This window comes from Nesoenas mayeri (assembly GCF_963082525.1).
Source record: "Nesoenas mayeri genome assembly, chromosome: 2".
NCBI classification, from domain to species: Eukaryota; Metazoa; Chordata; class Aves; order Columbiformes; family Columbidae; genus Nesoenas; species Nesoenas mayeri.
The window spans coordinates 137,245,049-137,264,334 of NC_137543.1; the positions used below are offsets into that span (position 1 = coordinate 137,245,049).

General features: G+C 39.6%; 1 protein-coding gene across 2 annotated transcripts in view; it reads right to left on the bottom strand.

Moving 5' to 3' along the window:
- The window catches only part of SDHAF3 (succinate dehydrogenase complex assembly factor 3), a gene marked incomplete at both ends in the record, with an annotated part of 31,848 nt that extends 12,796 nt beyond the window's left edge, over window positions 1–19,052 (bottom strand). Inside the window, one exon of one of the 2 annotated variants that reach the window (XR_013923628.1) lies at window positions 18,553–18,678. Coding sequence is in view for 1 of the 2 variants with exons in the window: in XM_080364304.1 (XP_080220430.1) it covers window positions 18,891–19,052 (162 nt within the window). Of the gene's footprint in view, window positions 1–18,552; window positions 18,679–18,890 lie in introns of those variants that run through there. The other variant, XM_080364304.1, reaches the window with a different exon arrangement.
- Window positions 19,053–19,286: the final 234 nt, after the last annotated feature.

The window sequence follows — 19,286 nt, forward strand, 5'->3', positions numbered from 1 at the left end:
CCAACAGCTCTGACATTTAAGAGGATTTTCATAGCGTCTGTCACAATGCAGCAAGTATGTGCTGGGCTGTCACAGAAGACTGAAGGGATTAAGTACAGAAGGAGAAAGGAAAATTCACTGATCTGCTGAACAAATTTCAAAATTCAATAAAGGACTGTAGAGACAGCTAATTTGAAAGCACTTCTGAAAAAATGCCATAAAATATTCTGTACTGTGCTTAGGGAGATCAAATACAGATCAAATTCAAGACTAAACACATTCTCTTGTAATCTCTATACAACAAATATTTCAAAATTAACTCACCTAAATCTTGTTCTATTCCTTCTTTTTTGTTTCTGCTACTGCAGGAGGTTTTCCCACTATTAAAGGGGACTTGCTTTGAATTAGCAAATGACAGGGAAAACAGGGTAGGGGAGTAATAAAGGGTTAGAAAGCAAGTAAGTCAAATAGTTTAGTGCTGCGCATACTTCATCTTGAAATGAACACCTAGTTAACAAAAACTTGAGCTTTCGCAACAAAAATCCAGACTGCCTACTTATTTGTAAAACTTCTCACCCATCTAGAACATCTCCCCTTTTCTCTGTACAACCAGAGGCTGTCCAGTCCCAAGCAAAAATACATGTTGAACAGGAATGCAATTTAATTTACCTCAATAATTCAAAGGAAAGCATCTTAAAAAGAGCATGAAAACAGCCAGGAAAATATCGAGGCAACCTATCAGAAACGCAAATGCACCACATTAAGAAGTGTGAAGCCAGCTTAGCTCTGTGCCCTGGCTGCCAACCTCCCAGGTGCTTTCACAACTGAGTACCATGGTCTTCATCTATGGGTAAAGCACAAACGTTTGGAGCAGAGGCAGCCTGCCTGCAGGGAAGATAGCAAGAATGGCAAGTGTAGCATATTAACTCCATTTGTATGTCAAAAAACTCTGAGATAAACTACCTCTGCTCTGAGTTAAGTGGTACCATTTAATCGCTTTGGTATGGTACATCCGCATCCGCTCTGATGTTCTCTCCACACTAATACAATGATACTTTTGTCATTAGCATCAACGTCGAACTGCTGAACTGTTTGTTTATACTGTATTAAGAAACAAAACCTTCTTCTACTGTATATGACCAAGCAGAGTTTTCTAACTGACTACACAAAAAATTTTAGAAAAATCTCTACCTGCCATCCACTGATGATGCACATAAATAGGTTGCTCCAAGGTTTCTACCACTCAGGGAACACCAAAACTACTCAAGACGTTTCATTTGTGTTTCAAGACTTCTCAACACTAAGGAATTATATCTCAACTTACATTTGCACAGCTTTAAAACTACTCTGGAGTTGTATAAGTAATGCAATGCTATACAAACAATAAAACTTGAATTATTATTGAGGTTTTTTTGTACATCTTAATGAATTTTGCTTGCTAGCAAAGAAAAATATGGAAAAGAAAGCCTCATGTACATCTGTCCACAAATAGGCAGTTACATGAGAATCACCTATGACTTCTCACACTCCACTCCGTAGGATAGCTTATAGAGCTACCTATTTAAGGTAGACTCCCAAGTAAGCTACTCCTTAATTTAGTCACAGGATTCACTATAGAGTTAGGCCAAGATAGTAAATGGGAAAAAACTCTCAGATAAGTTGCCTGAAGATACTAGCAGAATAATCTTGAATAACATCTACATCACCTACCATCCAGCAATGCTTCCCCTTGAACTACACTGATGGTAAATTACAGGGTCTTCATGAGAAGGGGTTTATATCAGTCTTAAGGGGTGGTGAATATTAGCATGCTTTGCTATCCTCCATAATGTTTAATGTGCCTGAAAAAAATCATGCTTGCTAAATGGAGGGGAAAAAAAAAAGAAGAATTCTCCAGATAACATCACTCCCATGGCTTTTGTGAAGCCACCAGTTCAGGGAGGGACTTAGACTAGTCAAACTAAACCTGTTCAGTGACATAGTGGGAACTCCTCCCGCTCCCCAGTACCATGCAGATGCGGCACGTGAGCACAGGACACAGCTGCGGCAGGTCACAGCGCAGAACACTGGTCCTGCACAGGAAGGCATCGGATTGTGAAGGTCCCTTTGCCATCCCAGCATATGCCCCATTTCTGTCACAGTAAAGATGTGCAGACTAGAATAAACAGTTGTTTACACCATAAACCCACTTGTGTGCTGCTTGCTGAGCTGCCCCTGTGAGCCAGGCACTGCAGGCACCTGCGCGGGCTGGTCCCAGGGCCGGCACTGCCCTGGTGTCCTGACCACACTGCGCATCCCACTCACCCCAGCTCCCAGGGGATCTCCCCCCACCAGCACCTGCACTACAGAAAATTCAACCGTAAAATCCACCTGCATTAGAGTGCTGGGCTAGCCTTTACTGTTGCACTAGAAAGACAGAACAAAACATAACTGATCTTCCCTGTCCAAAAACATAACAGTTTAACATTAATCTATAATTTCTTAAAAAACACCAAAAACAAGACAGTACACCAACGGAGTGCGGGAAGCAATGGGATCATTTGTATTCTACTGTATTTATTTTTTTATGAGAAAAATACAGCAGATCTCATCTTCACAGAAGTGCTTGCTATATCCACTATAGCAGTGATTTTACAAATCACAGCTTTGCAAAACATCTTCCTTTGCAGAACCCAGCTCAGTAATGCTTTCTGTCATCGGGTGGGTGAAGAATTTCCCTCGGAAAGTTCTGCCATAATTGCCATCAAAATTATCATACCTATTTGAAATATCTTTAGGATCCTACCTTCCCTCAGAAACGCTGCCTACAACCAATCTAATCACAAATGCAAACAAACAAAAAGTCCCATTACTTGGGAAAAAGCAAACCTTCAGCAAGTAACTTGCCAGTGATGTATCACCGTACCAAAAGCTTAAATCAACAAATGGGGTATGCTAAATAGTACAAGAGGACACACAACAGAGCTGAACATCTGAAGGTGAAAAAAAGACAAAGCCAAATAAAACAAATTCAAAGTGCTCATTCACACTGCAATTAAATCCAGTACACACTGTTGCATGCTTTCTGCTAGACTACTAAATAAATTCAAGTGAAGCAATATTAGATACCAATCCAGCTAATGCATCCTAAAATTCTAATGCCATGAAAGACTGGAACTGTGTCTTTTGGATATCATGGAATTCATTTTCAAAAGAAAAATCTGCACAAATTTATTTATATGCTTAATTTATTACTACCTATACTTTCTATTATGCATTAAAAGTGCATATTTGTGCAAATAAGTGCACAAACAATCCATTAAAATTAATACAATAAAAATTAATAACGATGTAGACAGCACTCACACCAGTATAATACTGTTTTCCAAGCTCTTGCTAATTGCCATAAAAGTCTTTCCATCACAGTTACACTTCATACTGTCTAGTACACTAACCCTCATTTCAGCCACATATGTAATTTATATGGCCGACCTGTGTCTCAATATAAAATCAGATAAACTAAACTAAACTATACTAAACATACTGTTGAAATGTAAACACACATCCAACATGATACCTACATGGTTATATTTATATATACTAAACCATTTTTAGGCAAAACTCAATACAGTATGATTTTCACTTCTTCAGGACATATTATTCTTGGATTGAAAACAAGTGATTAGATGTATCACAAAGGATACCAATGTGTGCCAGTGATTAAGTACTATCAGAGTACTCAGCAGTTGCACTTCAGCACCATTTAGTTGTGAATGCTGATTTAAATTATGATTTTCTGACTTTTATCATTGCAATTACTCTTGCTTGAATATCAGAAAAAAACGGGAATTTTCTCAGCTAATATTTGAAAATTATATTGTAAGTCAAATCTTGTCTCCACATTCTCTACACCAAACAACAAAAATCACAAGGATTTGTGACCGAACAAGGCTCTTGCTCTGAGTAGGGGGCTCCAGGGGCCCCTTCCAGCCAAGGGCTTCCAGGCCACCTCTGCTTTAGTGCTCTACTCATTCAAAAGCCAAGATCAGTCCAAGTTATATTTTAATTACTTTCCCTAAGTAAAAAAGATTTAAAACGCCATCTCAGGTTACCGGTAAGATCTGACATTATGTTTCAATGATTATCAGACTTGTGATTTTTTTTTTTTAATGTTCCAGTTCTGAATATATTGTATTCCAACAAAGTTCTTTTCTCCCAAAGCAAATGTATAAAAACAACTAAAGCAACTACTAATTTCATTAAGACAAGTTCACATACTTAAGAGAATAGTAGTAGAATATTATCATCTCTCAATAATCAGCTGATTTATTCAAACTGTATCAGAACACAAGCTTTTACTGAATGCATGCATAAGGTAGTTTCCATCCTTTCGTAACAAACACAAAACTTCATTAGCAGCAATTTCTCAGAAAATAAACAGACTGCATTTATTATTTTACTCACTAAATCAAAATAATTGAAGTTTTAATTGTACAATATGCAAATGAAGAACAAAACCTCCTTTCCACTTGAAACACAACACACATTATGCAACAGTATCCAAAAAATACCTGATCAAAATTTATAAGCAACACACCTTAAAGATACCAGTTCACCAAATTAGCCTCAACAACAACAAAGCACAAATTAGAAATGCCCTAATACACAAACTGGCATTAACCAGAGATGACAGTAGCTCTAGTTCTTCCAAGGAACGCAGGGGCTGCCCTAAACCAATCATTACCCAAGCAAGTTTAACTGGGCTCCTTCAGGCCCCCTTCATCCACACAACACCCTCTCATGGGCACTGCACACAATGAACTTCACGATGTCACAGTCTCATCTGCTATGGCCCATGAGTTTAAACTTGACCCATGACTTTAAGAAGTGGGGCAGTAAAAGGGAATGATGAGAAAGTGTGCTTACCTTGCCAATGCAAAGAAAAAGTATGAATGACAGCTGAGGTACGTTCTCAAGAGGACACTGAAAGGGTTAATATCAGTGAACACTCTCACTGAATTGAAGCAGAAATTAAATTTTAAAGAAATAGCAGTATTCAAATAACACATTTCAGATCTAGAATGCAGAGTAACAAGACACATGTCTGGCAATCCCTCCTGACTAGAAAGACAGAACTTTCTGTTCCTTTCAGGAGTATACTTTCCACCTATTCAGAGCAGACTGTTCACAATTGCTGCTATACAGATGCAGCATCCAGCTTTGACATGCAATTTCATTAAGGCCTAGAGAGTCCCCCCTTATTTTACCAGACCAGTAATGCAATAGCACTAGAGAGTTCAGAACTTGTTTCTAATGGCTCAGGTCAGTACACAGGTTCCAGAGGTGACAACTCTAGGAGAAAGTTAGATAAATGTAACTGTTGATGAGAATCTGATAATTCAAGAGAGAAATAATCCAGAAAAAGAAACAAACAAACACAAAACAAAACAAAAAAACACATAAAGAAACCAAACCTTGCACTTAGCATCAGAGGAGTTAGAGCTCTGTCTGCTTTAACAACTTAACGCCAGGGAATGCTTGGAGAAGGTACCAGAGCTCAGCCACCCACCCTGGGAGCACGGTGCCACAGTCCCTGGCGCAGGTTTTGATGAAGGACAACCAGCTTTCTCCCACACAGCTGCTAGGCCCAGCCAGTGAGCTGGCACAGATCGGGATTGCTCCTAGCAGGCAGTTTGGATGTGGCCACCCTGTCTCGCAGCAGGGACACGGGCTGTTCTGCTGCCACATCCGAGCCAGCGATTCAGACACAGCTTTAGCCCCACAGTTCTGGGGCCAAACAGTCAAACAGATCCCACCACACTCTGCAAGAGGTGTATTCCCAAGTCAAATGCTTATTCACACACTGTTTGGTTTTGGATCAGAATCTCCTCCGTGATGTGCAGTTATTGCATTGGGATAGTTTTTTCTGAAACCTTGTCACTCAGCCTGTGAAAACTCCAGCTGGCAGAGTACACTGTCTGAAATGGACGAGATTTAGCACTATGTTATCAAGCAGAATTAATGCAAACGTCTGCTTCCATGAAAACAGGTAAATGATTAAGTTCTTCACCTGCAAAATTCAAACTCCTTTCTTTTAACCAAAAAAGAACAAAACAACAAAACAACAAAAAGGAAAACCAGAAATCATGTTATTTAAAAAGTAACTTTAATTTACTTCTTGACTGACAGGACGATGATGTTTTTCCTAACAATGTAATTCACAGTATCACAGTATGTTTGGGATTGGAAGGGACCTCAAAAGATCATCTAGTTCAATCTCCCTGCTGGAGCAGGAACGCCTAGGTGAGGTCGCACAGGAACATGTCCAGGTGGGTTTTGAATGTCTCCAGAGAAGGAGACTCCACAACCCCCCTGGGCAGCCTGTTCCAGTGTCTGGCACCCTCACTGAGAAGAAGTTTCTTCTCAAATTTAAGTGGAACCTCTTGTGTTCCAGCTTGATCCCATTACCCCTTGTCCTATCATTGTTTGCCACCGAGAAGAGCCTGGCTCCATCCTCGTGGCACTCATCCTTTATATATTTATAAACATTAATAAGGTCACCCCTCAGTCTCCTCCAAACTAAAGAGACCCAGCTCCCTCAGCCTTTCCTCATAAGGGAGATGTTCCACTCCCTTAATCATCTTTGTTGCCCTACGCTGGACCCTCTCCAGCAGTTCCCTGTCCTTCTGGAACTGAGGGGCCCAGAACTGGACACAATATTCTAGATGGGGTCTCACCAGGGCGGAGTAGAGGGGAAGGAGGACCTCTCTCGATCTACTAGCCACCCCCCTTCTAATACACAATGTAATTCCTTTCAGTTACAGTGATGGTACCGAACTGTCCATGAATTAGACCAACATTGCTAGTGCTGCCCATGGAATTCCTTCTCACTGGTCAAATCAGCAGCAGAACTAATGAAAAAAAATTCCGCAGCTATACAAGATCCCATCTTTGTAAACCACTAAGGTCATAATATATGTCTGTTATTTCATTACAACTCTTCACAGCATGGATCGCTTAAATAAATTCTTACAATTACTAGCTGTAATGGATGTTAAAAAGCTCACTAGCATGCTCCACTGCAAACAATCAACTGAATTTAAAAATTCAGGAGGCCCAGAAAACAACTGAATATCATGACTTGCTGCACACCTTAGATTTAATTCTAAGCATTAAGTCAAATTTAAACTGCTGTAAATGAAGTACATACATAGAACAAGCCATTTCAACATGAACCAGCATATCCTTAATTCTGGAGCATCCTGCTTGCACCACAGCCTGAAGTTGACCTACGCTTTCCACCAGCTGCTATTCTTCTAAGCCATAGTTCTGTAACTGTAGTAGACAATAGCTTTTTGGCCTAAAATATCACAATGGATGACCGACACATGCCATATTCATGTTAGAAGGGACCAAAAAAAGAGAAAGAGATTCAGCTGAAATGTTTCACCCATGTCGAGGAACAGAAGTAGGAGTAAATACATTTTTATACTATATTTTCAAATAAAACTTCCTACTCTTAACAGCACCATGTAATACCAACGTACTTTGCAATGGCACCCAAAAAGCAGCGTTGTTAACAATGAAGTTTCTCTTTTGGTGAAAAAAATATGTATATTGGGCTAGTACTATATGATTCCAAAAGTATAATAACTTTAAAACTCAACAGATCCCTGATAAAATAAATAATTCAAAAAGAGAGTTTTGTGTCTGCATACTGAGGCTCCATCACCTTTGGGCTTACTCTACTGGGGGTCACTGTGGCTGATCAGAATTTTTTAATAACTATTCAGTTGCCAGGTTAGTCAGATGAAACCAGAGCCGAAAGCTACTGTGATAATTATCTCCCTTCCTGATGCCATAGTAGCAAGAAAGGTGTGCTTCTATGTCACGTATGTCATACTATATGACGTCTAACAACTAAACAAACAGTTTGTTATCCAACTACCATTATCCAGTGTTGATTTGCAATATCAGCAATCATCCAGTCATCAGACTTTTAGAAATGCAGGGAGGCCGCTGTTGGTAAACTCAAGCCATGCGCAGAGGAAGACTCAGCCCTGGTGTCCTCACCGCTCTGCTGGGGCATGGTCACAGCACGTCCCCCTCACCTCCAGCCCTGGGGCATCTGATGTCCATGGGTGGAGAGCATGGAGCTGCTCAGCACAGCTCAGCGCAGGGTCCAAGACGCAGCGTGGGCACGGCCACTAATGGAGGCACTGAGGGTGTTCCGCTGAGATGAGAACGCCTGCTGGAAAATTCATATTACTGATCTGGATTACAGGATGACAGCTTGGAAAGAGATACTGCAACGGAGAAAAATAAAGAGCAAAATACTACATGGTGCGTCAAAACATACACATCTGTTAAGGAGTACAGGAAGAAGAACGCATTTAATCTGATGAACGTGTCACAGGAAAGCCTGAAGAGGAACGAACAAAAGCAAACCTATCACGTTGGACTGTTTAATCGTAAGACTATGAGAAAACAACTGTGAACAACTCCAAGAACTTTCCAACTACAGGAAAAAAAGGGACTTTTACCATGTCAATATCTGTCGAAAAATGCAGAGTCAGACGTCAGGGTCTACAAAGTTCCTAGAATGTGATTAGGAATTTTTTAAATTACTTTTTAAATATGGTGGAGACTAGAGTGCAGGGTGTTTCTCTTAGGCTAGTTCTCCATCACAGGTTTGACTCATCTACAAATCCAGTTGTGAAAAGTAATTTGAGTAAAAATCATCACAAAATGAGACACAAGCACTCTATAAAAGGAAGCATGAAAAAGGAACATAGAAGAACTCTTTGCAGAGAGATCAGATCTATTATTCCAATAGAGAAAAACAAAACCGGTCCTCAGAAAAGCAAACTTCAGGACCATTGGGAAATCATTAGTGCCAGAGAGTGGCAGGGTGCTCTCCCCGCACCCCGACCTGACCTTCTCCCATAGCCCCGCTTCAGTGATAACCACCAGTTGTGGTCGCGATGGATGCGTCTGGTCATGAGGGATGCAGCTGCTCAAAGTGGTTTTGGGGGAGGCAGATAAGGACACAACAGCCAGGGGCTAACACATGGCAATGTGCCCACCTAACCACAGTGCTGGTCAATGTCTGACTCAAGCAACATTTGGAAAGCACAGTCTGAGACTAAGTCTGGATCCAGCTGCACCCAGGCTCCTCTCTGAGGAGTTTAGAGTGTAAGAGGGTCCTCTCTGAACCTCATGACTCAATGGGAGGGCCTCCCAGATGATTTTGTCTGACCCTGCCCTCTACGCAGTAAATAATCAAGCGTATCTTGCCATCAAATCTTGTTAAATCACTATCATGTTGACTGCCTCACTGGTTTATATCAATAAAGTTTATTGTTGTTTCCCTCTTACAAGAGAAGCGCATCCCTCCCTCTCTCGCTCCACCCGCAACACAAGGCAATGCTTTGAGGGATAACACAGTGCTGCAGGTGCCCTTTTCCCTGTCAGGGTATTGAAGGGGAGCCACGCTCAACACTGCAAACTATTGGGGTAGCAAACTACTCCAAGGCAAAGCAAAACCAGAAAGAACATTAGGAAAACATAACAGCTAAACCAGGTAGAAACCACAGTAAAGTTTTTGAATTAATTTTCTTAATTCTCAAAATCTGCAGCAGTACATTATTAAATATCAACATGTATTTTAATGAATAGTTTATCAAGGACTGAATATGTGAAAATTCTAGTTAATATTAGAAAATTCAATATCCTATTTGTTTCTAGTACAGGAACAAGCTGCCTCAATTTAAGTATCTGCTGCCATCATGTGTACATTTTGAAAACTGCAACCCTATGAAGGACACTTCTCATTTATCAAGTCAAAAATCAGCTATCAGACTACACATGAGGGCATTACAGACTTCAGTTAGAAGGTGATGAAGTTTCAAAGATTGCTAGTGTAATACAAATTCTTCCCTCAATACAGACTGCATATACATCAAAGAGCACACAAACTCAATTCAGTTACAAAGACCACGTGCTTCCACTACGCAATCACAAAAAGCAAGAAACTGATTATGAGATAAATGGTATTTGGTGGTCCACAGAAAATAAACTAGTTGCTCTGGTTCATTCCATGCAGATATCAATGCTACCAACACAATTCAATACTTTCAGGCATGACATCTCCAAAGAAGCAACGGTGATGGGAACTTCAGTTCAAAACCTTCCAGTAGGATACTTCCAGTTCAGACTCATAAGAGATTCTATGTTGCAGTGACCTACCAATCTGTTCAGTTCCTCTGAATTATGGAACAGAATGACTCAGGAAGAAAAAATAGTACAAAATAACATAAAACTAATGTATCAATTTTACATAATTCAGGAATTCTCACAGAGCAAGGGAATACGTATCTAAATCATACGTATTCTACACCAGTTGTTAGCCAGTCTTGAAAGGTGCGTGCAAGATCAATTTAGAAGGTATTCTACAGATTTAGGCAGTTACTGCAGGGGTGGGGAAAAGTGCATTATGATCTCTTTCCCTTCAGTCTGCTCTCTCACTAATATCCCTGAAATAACAAAAAAAGAGCATATTAACAGGACTCAAGCTCCCAACACATCACTAAGCCTAAAAACCAACATCACTTCTAACTTCTAGTGTCATGAACATTTCATTATAAATATTTCATTAACACTACTTCTGGAAATTACCTTTAAAAACCTATAAAAATCAAACACTTTATCAGACTCTATGATTAAATACATTTTCCAAATCATACCCTTCAAAAAGAGCAGTTTGAAACTAGCAGTTTTGAGACACAGAAATAAAAATATTTCAGCAGAAATGTTCTGCTCAGTGTATTCCCAGGAGTGAGCTGCCTAAACAGCAGGATATCAATTAGGTGTACAGTTGTAGATACAAGCAGTTTCAGTATTAAAACAGCCAAAGCTCTCAGCATTAGGGAAGACAGCTAAAACAATGTGAAGATTGATAAAGATGCTACTGAATACAAGATTATGAAGTGGAAATCTGAGTTTCAGCTTCTTGCAAAAACATATTTGTTTAACTGACTTTAATATTAGCGAACCATATAAAAAAAAACTTCATCCCTTAATGGGTCCAAACACATCAGTGTGTCTTGAGTACAGCTCTATATTCAGATGTGATACACACATCTGGAGCTTTAAAAATCCTCCAATTTGTATAATGCTATTTGTTCAAACACCTCAAATTATGCTGAAAGGAGGAAAAAAAAATCCAAAACAACTACTTAGATGGGCTTTAGATTCCATTTTAACTCACAGAAAATATCAATTTTATGTTTATACAGGACAGAAAAGCACATCTATGCAGCATGCACAATTACAGCACTCATAATATTATTGCAGTAATTACAAAATATGGTACTTGACAGCACTTGTGGAAAGTTGGCAGTGTTCATAGTGTTGATAGTGGAAATGCACTGAAAACGCGGTAAAACCTACCATGCTTACAAAACACTACAAGCTGAAAATATTTACATAAGTACCAAACAAATGCTAGAAGGAACATGTCAATAAAACAAGCAGAAATCCTTATAAATTTGCAATTCCAATTCATACTCCATTTGTCTGTTTGACCCACTACATTGTCTTAAAATACAAGAAAGTTCAAAAGATTTGTGGATTAGATACCTTGATATTATCTTGATCTGAAGACCTAACCTAGTAAGGTTCTCCAGATTCTACTGTAAAATACTTCAAATAATAAACAGTGCTGGAACATCAAGATAAGGGCGAAGCAAACAGAATACTCATTTCCTTTTCTTTTTTTTTTAAGTCTAAGAGGAAACAAGAAATCTAACAAGACTCATACTTGCATACATATAACCTAAAGAAAACTTTTTAAGACACCGATTTTCTTTCTGTAACCTGTACAGAGTTAAATGTTTGAAATGGCTGCCAAGGAGCACTGAAAGATTATCAGACTAATTTCCAGCAAATCAGATAAATTATTAGATTCAAAGAGTACTCAGGGACCTGAATGTACACAGTAAAAATAAGAGATTCCTGATCACTACAGCTCTAACTTAAAAAAATCTGGAGGCCCTGAGAACTATGTGCTATTATGTATATAATTTATACATAACAAAGGCTTTTGATTTTCTAAAACACATACACAAGTACCAGGCCATGCTAGCTAGCACAGTTACACATACGCTGTCTCATATGGCTTGGACAGAATTTTATACCACCACTAGATGGAAATGTGAATTACCTTTTAAACTGACAATTCTGTCAATGCTCCACTGCTTCTACTGTGTCTGACGATTCCTATTTTCTTATTTAGTGATCTAATCACATGCTGGCTGTCACAAACCCATACTCATTAGGAAAGTATACATGAGCAGGCATACACAAAACTTCTAGTGTCTTCAAATCTGAGAGCATTAGCGTAAATATGCCCTGCTCATTTCCCAAGCCAGTGCTACTCAATGCAAGGAATAAACTGTTATACACATCAGAGATTTACCCCACTTCTACAGCAATTTAAACTTCTCCATCTAAGTTGTATCTTACGAAGATTTCTGTACTCCGCCAACAAATTTCAGTTGGGATTTAATTAATGCCACACTTTAATATCAAAGGCATGTAATATACTTTACAAATACATGCAACAATCAAATCATGTGAAATTTATAAATCTATTTGCACACCACATATTTATACAAAGTTCCATCACTTCAATGGAATTCACTATGCAATGTACTATACCTCGAGGTGACTGGCAGACGCAAGTCACTGACGTTACTGTCTAATGTGACCCCCCACAATGATTCAGATATTATCTCCTGCTGTGTCAGAACAGTTGCAAATTAAAACTTCAACTAGCAGACAGGCACGGTTACCAGGGCAGCCATCTGACTAGCTACATGTAATCGCAGATATGATAATATAGAGATAATTGGCATAGTAACACGACAGAAGCACTGAGAGTACTGATGCCACAGCTTATGAAATTTTGAATTTGGAAACTACAGCAAAGGTTTAAAACAAAATCTCACATTTGCCTTTAAGTCTTATTTTCCATTAACCCCAGGCCACACCATTTTTGAAAGAAAAAAAAAAAAAAAGCAGTGTATTTACACATAACAAAGTTAGATGAAAGAAGTTAATCAACTGCTATCCTGCACCAATATGTACACAGGAAAAAAAAAATCCACCAAGAAATTACTGGTTTTAGCAGTGGGCAGGCGAATCTGAAAGAGAAGGATGCTGCTTTCCAGATGAGAAGTACCGAATGCCCCTTCCCATGACAGGTGTGCAGAACACACAAGCCAGCAGGGACCCACCAGCTCACCCCACGTGTTTCCACATGGGAAAGCTCCCTGACAGCCTGGATTCTCCATGGAAGGGGAGCAGATACCAGTTCCTGCTCTAAACCCAGATTTGAAGGAGCACTGAAAGGATGGAAGTGATGCTATAATTTGACAAGGATGTTTTTACTGCAAAACTTTGCTACAGTGATCCATGTGGCCAACCTTTGCCTTTATTTTTCTGCTCAAAGGGACAATTGCACATGAATGCTGGTTCATGGGTGAAATGAGGCAAAATTGCCATCTTACACAGGTAGACTTTGAATCTTACAGCAAAGCAGGAACGTCAAGTCAGACAAACAGGCTGATTTTCTGTGGCTGGTCACACCCAAATCCCACATGCTCTTCAATTTATTGGCCATGGCTCTCAGAAAAGTGAGAACTTCTTTCCTGCCTTTTGAGAAATATCAAAGGAAATAGAGGAAATTGTCTCCCATTTAGTTCTTACAAATTAATATCCAGTGAACACCCTAAGTGGGGGCTAAACACCTAAGTCTCAGTAGGAATTTACTCTTAATAAGAAGAGAGCCATAAAAATCACTCAAAGCAAATTCCAATGTATCCGGTAATGTTACAATGAAATACTACTCTTAAATCCTACTTCACAACTTCTATTAAAGTCATAAAATGGCAAAAACCTTAAAGTCATCTTTCATTTCCAAAAAACGTATTTCTTTGTCAGGCAAAGAAAAGATCACTTATATAATGCACTTCACTGAAACTGAGAGTGGAATACAGAAAGTCAGCAGCTGTTTTAGACTTATGCAATCTATATATTTGCTGAAAGACAGCACAAATACATGTCCCATTCCCATTCCGGTTTGAGTCCAGTGCTGGCCACAGCTCCCCGTTCAACCTATTGAACTTTCTTTGGCTCTTTGCTCTTCAAATTCTCTTTCAACATCTCAATGTATTTTTGAGTGTCAGAAGCCTAAACATCAATCAAGAAGGGGAGGGAAGATCATACTAGCCCAAAGAATTAAGAAGGAAAAAAATTCTGTCAGTGTATCCACTCATAAACAGAAAACAGAAACAGAAAAAGATGTATCTGGACAACTACATCCTGGGAACTATGATGAGACCATCCCACAAAAATCCCAGCACACTAAATACTGAAGACAAACTCAATGAATGACAATTATTTGTATCATATCTGATATCATACCAATTCAAAAAATTAACCATACTTGAGAGGCTACATGACCAAGTTCTCCAGACAGAGGGATATAGTTACACCTTAATTTTATCAATATAAGACCTAGATTTGTTATCAGGAATGAAAAAATATCACCTTTCTTCTGAGTATACAACAGCAGGTGTCAGCTCATCTGAAAGCTTATAAAAATGCTTTCAGAGTCAAGAGCAGCCAAAGCATTTCAAAGGCAATTTATTCAACCTATTAGATGTGAGAAAATGTCATGTAATTCTGAGAATGATTCTGCTCATCTCAAGATAGTCCAGACCTTCCTACCTATAAGGTCAGACTTCTTAAACAAGCTAAGTACAAACTGGCCATTTTCAAAATTAAAAGAATTAACTTAAATGATGTAAAACAAATGATTACTGAAATTACTTAGCTGAATATTCTACATCGTATCATTTGTAACCTGGAGTAAAGTAATTATCTTAATATTACCTATTCTTAAGTAAGCATTCTCATCAGCTACCATATGATTTAGAACACTGTTGAACTAATTCACTTATTATATCTGTCAACATTAATTCAATAGCATTCCAAGGTAATAATCACTATCAATCCAATTATATCAGCCACCTCCTGTAAGTGAGTACCAATTATTTTAATTAAAATATTAAATATTTAGAAAATAGAAAGGAACATATATTTATAATTTATATACTTGATTTGAATCTACCTGATCAACCATAATTCCTGAACAGCAAAGCTTGCTTTCTTTTTATCACCCTTTAACACTTTCCAACAGGTTTCAAGACAAAACCCATCAATCCAACATACATAGAAAAAATGCAAAATTTACACTGTTCTACCCTTACATAAATGTATACATAACTGCAGATTATTTCTATCAGTCTTATTCACTGAAGATCTCTTTCAAGGATATTCAACAGTTTTCCTATCTTGTACACACAAACAGGTCAGTTTAGGTTTCCCATAAAATGACACGAGCTATCTACACAGCTGAGTTCTAACACTAAATCCCTCCATCCCTGTGCGTGGCAAAGAAGGCAGATCTTATCTTCTTTATGTGAAAACAATACAAATCATTCACATATTGAGACAATATTATTTGGGAGCCCTTTTACATCTTTTTTTCCTCTATTTCTTTTCAAAGCTAATCTTAGAAATCTCCCGGTTCCACCTGAGCTTGTGTGCACTGTAAGGATATTCAAAATGCCTGTACTCATTTGAGAATTAGGCTGAGCACTCAGGTCCTGCACTGAGATTCAGGTTCTTCCCAAAGGCGATGGAATAGAACACAGTGTTAAAGAACTATGGCAATATTAGAACCTATGTTTGCTTAAATGCCCTGAAAAATTAAATTCCTTTAATAGCTCTTTTTAAAGCTTTTAAAAGTAAAATCCTACAGGTTTTTCACCATGTTTCACAAGAAATGAAGAGAATTTGCTCAACTTGTTTTCTTTGACAAGCAACCAATGTGCCCAGTTCCCTTGAATCAGCATAATTTAAATACCAAGGGGAAAATAAATTGTTTGGCACAACCATAACGCAGTTAAAATGTCAGGTCTGATAAATAAACAATTTGCAAATACAAATCAAATTGGAGGACAATAAAGTATACTACAAATACAGACTATGAACCAGTATATTTTCAAGCACACACAGAAGGTCTGACTATCCAAACAAAGCCTGAAGAGTTTTAACAAAAGTAGTTTCATGTTAAAATTAAGTTGTCCTTGGAAATTTTCACTCCAAAAGCACATGGGATGGCTTATTAAGATTACATTTCATACTCAAGTCCTCATTCAAAGTCAAGAAACATTGATGCAGTCATATCCATAACCTTAACCCTCTGTTGAATACACATTAAGATACACAATTTAAATATAAAATTATGAATAGTATTTTTCTGTCATATGAGACACCACGGCACTCTGTACCAGACACACTGCATGCAACAAGACATGAGGAAAAAACTTTTCCAGATGGAATACTGACAGCACTCAAGTGCATATTTAAGGTATACAGCATGTACCTTAATGAACAAGCAAATCGGGAAAGGTGTTTGACATGTGCAACAGGCCAAAATACTGTTAACAGAGCTGTAACTTTGCATTAAAAAAAAAAATGGCTAAAACTTAACAGCTAATATAAACATCATTTTTAATTAATGTTGTAGTGATCTCTTGGGGGCTTTTTTGTTTGGTTGGTTGGTTTTCTTGGGGTTTTTTTAAAATAAAAATAGATATTAGGTCAATAAGTACAATTATGATTCATGTATGTGAAGCAGCATATCACAGCTCTGCATGTCACTGTGTGATTCATAAGCCCTTCAAGAACTGGACGCTTCACCCGTACGCCAGCATGTTCTGCCAGAACCAGTCTAGAGCCTCCAGCCTACATCTGACTTAAAAGGGTGCCTGCTGCCCAGAATGGGTGCAAAGAGGACACCCACACGAATTGAAGCACCTTTCTGTTGCCTAATCCAAGTCATCTACAGTCCATCTTCCTCATTTATCTAGCTCAAGGCTTCAAGGAGCTGGGAACCACGGCATATTGTAAGATGCAGAGTCCCACATGCCATAAATGTGAAAGTCTGTTTTAAATTCCACCCTTGAAACAGATTATTATTATTATTTGGAGAAGAAAAAAATCCCAGAGCAAGGTAAAAATTAAAGATGAGAAGAGCCACATTAACTATGTGCTAATCTCTTCCAGTACCTTGTTAGAAGACAGACATATTTTCAAAGTTCTTTATACATACACGCTCAAAACAGTTATTAAATCAGTTTCCTTTCCTTGCACATATCATAGCTAATAGCACTAAATGTCAGGTTTCAAAATTCAACTTCTGTTCCTTGTAGTCTAATTTTTTCCCAGTTTTCCCTATAATCTACTTTTAAAACAGAGAAACATTTTCACTATTTGTTTACTTCACAGAAATGGCTAAAGATATTTCAAGGTAACATTTTCTTCCTTTTCTAAAACTATTTTAAGGAAGATTTTAGCACTGAAAACAGTAACCTGTAACTTGTCTTTTTAGCTCATGTTAACACTGGAAGCAGCGACGCAGAAACATTTTGGCAATATCAAGTAAATGGCAATGAAGAATTACAATAGCATCAGGCATTTGAGAAGTAGATATAAATTTTCCTGATTTCAGGATCTATCAGTTGGCAAGAGGCAATTAAAATGCACTTATTCCTTTCCTCTGAAGAGAACACCAGTTTTCTCCCCACTGGCTCCTGATGTCCCAGCACAAGGATACTGGAGCTGCTTTTCCCACCCCGGCAAGATTTCAGCTACAGCAGGTAGAAGGGACGGGTCAGATCTCCCCCCATTACCGTTCTGATGGTAAAACAGCTTCCAGAGCACAGCAGAATAAAATTTTCTCCCACAGAAAGGAAAACAGTTTCAAGATTCAAAAATACTACCAAAGCAGTAGCTCAGTGAGCATGAAAATTAATGGGAAACTTGTCTATAGATCTGCCTCTTGCAGTTATTTTCATGGTCTGAGAGGTTTTCCCCTGTGAAGTGTCGATAACATTTGCCTGTCCTGTGGATATTTTGGGGTCTACTAATACTCTGGCATGGGCTGGACTTCAGGCGTGTGTGGCAACTACCTCCAGTCTCCCTCCTCTGCTGCTTCTGAAACTCATTACCTCCTGATCACTTGTTTGTGATCTGCTTTTCTGCCCTTGCTGGTGTCAGCCACTAAATTCAGGAGGAGAGGTGGCGGGAGCAGGGGGGTAAGCAGAGAAACACTGTTCACATAAGACTTGTTTCTTTTAGAAAACACTCTGAAAAAATGTCACTTGAAAGCGAAATACAAACTCATGAGGAGGCTATTTACACATATGTATTGAGCTAATTATAACTATACGATTAGCTATGTATGTAGTTACAAATACATACACATTTATACAGTGTATTATTATAAATTATACAGGTAATTTTGTGTATTTTTTTATACATGTATACATAGCTAATTATATAATTGTCCTTCTAAGTACTTGTGTGTGCATAGTTATAATCACACATAGATGAGACAAGGAAATAAGAACCACAAAAGGTAACCTGCCCAGGGATGTAGAACTACAAGGAATTTTGTACCTTTGCAATGAGTTTGCCCTTCAAGGGGTCGTGCCAGACGAAGAACACACACTCAGCACACGAACCAGCGATCAGCACCTCAGTGGTAATTAGCAGCGAAGCAACTGACAGGCATTTTCTATCTCCCTTTCTACGACACCTATCCCTAAACAACGCCAATCCAGCGCGCCGCTGCTACGGCAGGTCACCGAGAGGCCAGTGCCCCTTCCCGGGCCGCCGCCTGGCCCCTCCCGGCCAGGGGAGGCAGCGAGGGCCGGGCTGCGGGGCCCGGAGCGCCCGGCGGGACGCGGCTGGGGAGGCGCCCCCCGGTCAGACCCCGCGGGGCGGCGGGCACTTGCCTCCCATTCCCGCAGGAAGCGCTGGGCCTCGGCGGGCCCGGCGGCCTTATGCTTCCTGAACTCCTCCTTCACGTAGCGGTCCCCCAGCGCCCGCAGCGCGGCCGGCAGCGCCCGGTGCAGCAGCAGGATCCGCCGGTACAGGCCCCGCGCACCGCCCGGCATGGCGGCGCAGCCTGAGGCGGGCGCACCGGGGCGGGGCCAGCGGGCCGGGGCGGGAAGGGCCCTTCCTGGGCCGGGGGAAGCGCAGCCCGTGCCGGGTGCAGTGTCAGCAGCGCGGGAGCGCGTCTGGAAACTAAAGCTCCGCTTGATTTGTCAGAAAATAGTGTCGAATGAACTCGGAGACAGCTTTTTGCAGAAAGTCATCTGCACCGTGTTCACCTGCACCGTGTCGAAGAC